The sequence below is a fragment of the Gobio gobio genome (genome assembly GCF_949357685.1).
Source record: "Gobio gobio genome assembly, chromosome: 25".
Lineage (NCBI taxonomy): Eukaryota > Metazoa > Chordata > Actinopteri > Cypriniformes > Gobionidae > Gobio > Gobio gobio.
Window position 1 is genome coordinate 1,920,091 of NC_137121.1, and position 6,596 is coordinate 1,926,686.

The window sequence follows — 6,596 nt, forward strand, 5'->3', positions numbered from 1 at the left end:
TTTGTAAATGTTATGGAGAGTTTGATTAATCAGACCAATAAGAGACTTTAACTTTTCTTTAATCCTGTGACTTTTCTTTTTTATTACATAAACGTGTCATGAAATGTGTGTAAATGTACATGTAATGAAGGTATAAAGGCCATAAAGACTTTCCAAATCACAGAGCTCATGTCCAACTCAAGTCTCAATCATTGGTGTCTCGAGTTTCAAGTCTTTGTGAAAATCTGATGAAATCACATGACTTTGCCATTGTGTGTGTGTGTGTGTGTGTGTGTGTGTGTGTGTGTGTGTGTGTGTGTGTGTGTGTGTGTGTGTGTGTGTGTGTGAGAGATAGTGTGAGAGACAGAGAGAGATAGTGTGTGAGTGTGGGTGTGTCTGCTGACAGACAGGTACATTCAGATATGTGTGTGTTTGCTTAAATAGATGTTTTTCTCTCAGTTTTATAATGTCGTTGGACCAGTTCTGTAGAGAAACGCCCTTCATGAGAACACGGAAGTGAATGGAAAGTCTGTGCTTTTGATGATCAAGACGCCATTTCAGAGCAGGATAAAGAAACATCTGCAGATATTGCCATTATTGAAGGTAAGTTAGTGCGTATTTTAAGTTACTGATCAAGGTTTAAGTGTCATGTTTCCAGTGACCACAGGAGATTCATGGGGGGGGGGGGGGGGGGGGGGCAGGTAAGACCCAGTGATTTTATTGGGGTGGCCAACACTTTTATTTACTACTGACTGACATGCTGTACCAAAGCTAATTCTAATGAAATTATAAAAAACAAACAAACAAAAATAATTTTAAATTGTCGATTTTAAATTTTTCAATTTTTTTTGGAACAGAGTAAAACAAGGTCAAATATACATGTAAGTGACTTCCGTTTTTTTGTTTTTTTATTCACGTAGGGAAAAATTATGAGACTTTAATGTTAAGAGCCTGAAAATAACCTAAATATAAAACTGAATGTTTGATCATGTTTTGATTCAAATTTGAGGATGATTCTCTCAGTAATGGAGCTTCTGTGAGCTTTTATGTCAAGAAAAGTCTAGGCGTCCTTTCAAAAAGGAAATTTATTTCAGAACATTTGTGATTGTAAAAAGTAGTTTTTCATTCAAATTAATCTGCAATAAACTGATCATTATAGTGCATATACAGTTACTAAAAAACTATAGCAGCTATTTACAGAATTTAGAAAGTGTCATTTTTTTTTTAAATATATGTACATTTATAACACTAATACTTTGTATTTTATTACTTTTGCATCAAATTACAATAAAAAAGTTACCGCTGCTGTGAGGGTGTTTAGTAATTGCGTCTATGGGAGTGATGGTAAAAATTAACATATTTATCTCTTTTCACTGCCGTTATCAATCTCACTCTATTTTTCCCTCTTTTTGAAAGTTGTTAAATCACTACTGTGGCGTTTTTCTTTTGCTATGTGAGCAAATGGGCACACAAAAAAAATATTTAATGTATTCTCTCATTCACAGCTATAATATTTAACCCAACTATGACGACCTTCCGCTTTGAGAAAAGGGTCTATTGATTCCATGCTTACAAACACTGCAAGATGATGCCTTTTGATTCGTTACTACGGCCATCAATCAAACCTTTGCTGGCAAGGCATTCGCTAGGCATTGACTGACTTTATCCAACGAAAACCATGGGCGCAATGATTGACAGCTCACCAAGTTGTGATTGAAGGAGAGAGACCTGGGAGGGTTTAATTTGAGCAGAAGGGTTCAAAGTACTGGGGAGTTTGCCAGAATACTGATTTTCATTGAAAATGGACATGATTGGTTACTCTAATTCAAAGCGCTCATGCAAATAAAGCAGGGTTTGTTCGTTTTTTCCCCCCTATTTTGTTTTGGATTAAAAAGTGGGATGCATTTTGAAGAGTGGACTCTTACACTGTCAAGTTTCTTGGATTCGTCCGATCTGATCTGAACGATAGGAGATAGCGAGTGTTTTAGTATTTCATTTAACCCTATTTAAGTGTATTTATTGCAAAAACAAGTTCAGAACATGAATATTGATGCATAGTTTGTGATAGTTGATTGAATATTTTGTATAAAACAAAAGTAAATAAAGAGACACTGATAACTGTTATTTATTTATTTATTTATTTATTTTTTACTTGCGTTTCCCCAATCCATTAATGCAGCAGCTCTTCTGCCACTGAGGGGGTGTGTTCCAGCGGTAAAGTGACGGCGATACATACCCTCTATTGTAGCCTACGCAAACATTTGTTTCTTCTAAGGAAACATTCGCATTAACACAACTTTAACAAACTTTTCGGAAAATTTAGGAAAACTTAGGTAAATAACATTGACTTTCCTAACCTGATCGTCACCGTATCCTCTTGCGTTGCTCGGCTTGTGCTGAACTTGAAATATTACCGCTCGCTTCTACCCTGTAGGTTACACACAGAGGTCTGAGCACAAACCACAGTGCCAAACCACTTCACCAGAAACCCCGCTCTACAGCTTATTTCATTGGTTAAGGTTACAGTGACAGGTAGGGGTGGCCAGAGGGGTGGCCAAGCTTCAAACAGCACTGGCCACCCCTTAGCTACGCTAATTCGTTTCAGACCTTAAAATGTTTCATAATCTGATCTGATCACAGTGTCATTCCATTACATTTACATTTATGCATTTGGCAGACGCTTTTATCCAAAGCGACTTACAGTGCCCTTATTACAGGGACAATCCCCCTGGAGCAACATGGAGTAAAGTGCCTTGCTCAAGGACACACTGGTGGTGACCGCTGGGATCGAACCAGCAACCTTCTGCATATCAGTTCCGTGGTTTAACCCACTGGACCACCATCTCACATTACGCTCATTTATTTGCACATCTGCTATAAAATATAAACTATTAGTAGCCTCATTCCTTTTCTCTTCTCCAACAGTTCATGAAGGACGATGGCAACTGTTTTAGAGCTGCTTCAAGATACTCTAGAAGACCTGAAAGAACATGATCTGAAGAGATTTAAGAGTTACTTAAAAGAAGATGGCCCCGTTGGAGCTGGTAAACTGGAGGATGCTGATGTCACTGATATAGTGGATATAATGATGGAGTGTTTTGGAGCAGAAGAAGCTGTTCAGAAAACACTGAACATCCTGAGGAAGATGAACCAGAACCGGCTGGCTGAAGACTTACAGAACAACTACACTGAAGGTAATAAAGGAAGAATAGAGAACGAGAGGCAGCATAGATTCATAAAAATATATATTTAAGATTTTTGGAAGAAGATTCTTATGTTCACCAAGATGTATGTTATATGATCAAAAATAGTTCAAGTATTGTGTGAAATATTACAATTTAAAACAACTTTTTATTTGAATCTTTAAATAAAAATAAAAAAAATCTTATGTTGCCATCACAGGAAAACATGAATTGTCAGTGTCACGTGATCCATCAGAAATCATTCTAATACTCTGATTTAGTGTGGAAACATGATGCAGAGCCTTTTTCAGGAGTCTAATTATTTTCTCCCTCTTCACAGTGCAAGAATCATCAGAGCCAGCTGAGAAACGCAAAAGAAAACAAGGTGAATGAACCTTACCTTATGACAAATGTATTTGAGTCAAAAAAGCTTGTTAAATTGCACTAATTGAAAAATAAATCCATTACTTTCACAGTGCATTGTATTTTTAGGGCTGGCATATTTAGGGTCTGAAATTTAACATGGTTGTATATTTAAGCTGTGAATATTTCAATTTAAAGCATTTCACACGCATTTTCATTATGAAAAATTAAATAATCCATATTCACCTTTCAGGCTTCACTTCCAAAATATTCAGTATGTTAAAAAATACAACCTATAATATTCAACAGGAAATATTTGGTAGATATTATTTCGCTTTACAAATTCAACATTGCACATCCGGGAACTGCAGGAATAGCAGTAGAGCATTGATGCATGATCTCCATCTGCTATTAGTCGCCTCACAAACCTTTGTGTTTAATTTCTAGTGTTGTTTTGTTCATACTTTTTCCTCTTTATTTATATTTTTCATAACAGAGGATTTCTGGCTGCAGGAATTCAAGAAAACACACAAAATGAACATGAAGGAGAATGTGGAACACATTTTTGAGTGTAAAAAGGAAAATGAAGCACATCTCAAGGATGTTTTCACAGAACTCTTCATTACGGAGGGGGATCTTAAAGAAGACGAACAAGAACGTGAGATAATGACGATTGATGACACTATTAAACCCCGTAAATCACAGGAAAGTTCAATCAAATGCAATGATGTATTTAGTTGGAACAAAAAAAAGAAAAAGATTGTGCTGACTAAAGGCATCGCTGGCATTGGAAAAACTGTCTCAGTGCACAAGTTCATTCTGGACTGGGCAGAAGGAGAAGCCAATCAGGATATAGACTGTGTGTTCCTGCTTCCATTCAGAAAGATTAACTGCATTGAAGAAGGAAAGATCAGTCTGCATGAGTTTCTACAGAAATTTAATCCAGAACTGGAGGACCTGGAAACAGCAAAGATATGCGAGATATATAAATGTAAGCTTGCATTTATCTTTGATGGACTGGATGAGAGTCGACTGACTTTGGATATTGACAGTGGAATGGTGACGAGTGTTGAGGAGCGATCATCTGTAGATGAACTGTTTGCAAGTCTGGTGAATGGGACTCTGCTTCCATCAGCTCACGTCTGGGTGACATCACGACCAGCAGCAGCCAATCAGATCCCTCCTGAGTATGTAGGGTTGTTCACAGAGGTTCAAGGATTCAATGACTGGCAGAAAGATGAGTATTTCAGAAAGAGAATCAAAGATGAGACTCAGGTCTCCAGAATGATCTCACACATTAGGAAATCTCGTAGTCTCTACATCATGTGTTCCATTCCCGTGGTCTGTTGGATCACAGCCACTGTTCTTCAGGATGTCCCCATTGGGAACAATGCAGAGAACATCAACACGACACTTACTGAAATGTACATCCACTTCCTGCTGATACAGATGAACATGAAGAGCCAGAAGCATGACAGAATAACAGAACGAGAACGTGCTAAGCTTTTAGATTCCAATAAAACAATGATTTTGAAGTTAGCTAAGCTAGCGTTCGAACAGCTGAAGGAAGAAAACATTGTGTTCTATGAGAAGGATCTGACAGCATGTGGTATTGATGTGAGAGACTTTGAGTCCACAGGAATGCTCACTGAGATATTTCAGCAAGAAGCTGGACTTCATGAGGTGAAGGTCTTCTGCTTCGTGCATCTGAGTGTTCAAGAGTTCCTCGCTGCAGTGTACGTGTTCTTCTGCTACCTGAACAAGAACATGGATGAGCTGCAGTTTTTCACTGAAGAAACACAAAACGAGGTCAGGCCTGACCACATCGACAAGCCAGACAAAAATATTGCTTTACATGATTTACTAAAGAAATCTGTTGAGAAAGCAATGCAAAGTCAGAAAGGACATTTAGACCTATTTTTAAGGTTTCTGCTGGGCATTTCACTGGAATCCAATCAGAACCTGCTCAGAGGCCTGTTCACACACACTGAAGACAGCAAAGACAGCATCACAGAAATAACCAAACATATTACAGAACAATTACAAAACTATCACATCTCACCTGACATTTCAGTCAACCTGTTCTACTGCTTACTGGAGCTCAATGACAATTCATTATATTCAGAAATCCAAAGATACCTCAGATCATCTCCAGAAAGAGAGCTCTCGTCTTCCATGTGCTCATTGATGGCTTACGTACTGCTGATGTCAGAGGAGGTGCTGGATGAGTTTGACCTGAGTAGGTACAATACTGGAGCAGGAGGCGGCATACATCTCCTGCCAGCTGTGAGAGGCTGCAGAAAAGCAAAGTAAGGACCTTGTCGACAGACAAGATTAATCAAAGTGTTTAACTCTGAAAATCAATTTTATCATGTGAAGTTTTTACTTATATTTACTCAAATGGATTTACTAAACAGAGATTTTATAGACATACATTTGAAAGTTATTTTTACTTGAATGCCACACCAGTTCCAGCATAAATTACATTTTCCAAAAAGCTTGAATGTTCACAGAGAACATGACATAACCTATAACTGTTACTACAAACACTGTTCCTACAAGATAAACACACAATAAATGCCATGGATAAATATCCTGTTTTTACAGATTCTTAAACTGTAATTTCGATGACACCTGCTGTGAACCTGTGGCTTTGGCCCTAAAGACACCAAACTCACCCCTGATAGAGCTGGACATGAGTTACAATTACCTGTATGATTCAGGAGTGAAGCTGCTCTCTGATGCACTGAAGAGCCCAAACTGTCAGCTGAAGAAACTAAGGTTTGAGATTCAATCCTTATACAACACTTTGTATTTCAGTCACTAAAAACAGTGGGACAATCTAAAAGACTTAACATGGAAATGCTTAATGTGTCTTTCTTACGCACAAAGACAGTGATTTTGTTATATTAAAGTCAATATACACTGTACTGATGATGCATGATATATACAGGCAAGCAGACGAACCCAAAATGTTAATACAATTATTTTTTTATTTAAATCTTTATAATGGTTTCCTATGTAGAAAAAATTGACATGAAACTTTTCATGTTGCATTCATATTCTGGGTTC

At 37.6% G+C, this 6,596-nt stretch overlaps 1 protein-coding gene across 3 annotated transcripts in view; it reads left to right on the forward strand.

Annotated features, from left to right (window-relative positions):
- The first annotated feature begins 252 nt into the window (after positions 1-252).
- Positions 253-6,596, forward strand: part of LOC307122187 (protein NLRC3-like) — a 15,568-nt gene continuing 9,224 nt past the window's right edge. Inside the window, exons 1-7 of one of the 3 annotated variants that reach the window (XM_079810150.1) lie at positions 498-582; positions 2,414-2,511; positions 2,697-2,792; positions 2,905-3,173; positions 3,502-3,546; positions 4,021-5,833; positions 6,132-6,305. In XM_079810150.1, coding sequence (XP_079666276.1) covers positions 2,918-3,173; positions 3,502-3,546; positions 4,021-5,833; positions 6,132-6,305 — 2,288 coding nt within the window. In that variant the 5' untranslated portion in view covers positions 498-582; positions 2,414-2,511; positions 2,697-2,792; positions 2,905-2,917. Of the gene's footprint in view, positions 583-2,413; positions 2,512-2,696; positions 2,793-2,904; positions 3,174-3,501; positions 3,547-4,020; positions 5,834-6,131; positions 6,306-6,596 lie in introns of all 3 variants that reach the window. The other 2 variants (XM_079810149.1, XM_079810148.1) reach the window with 2 other exon arrangements.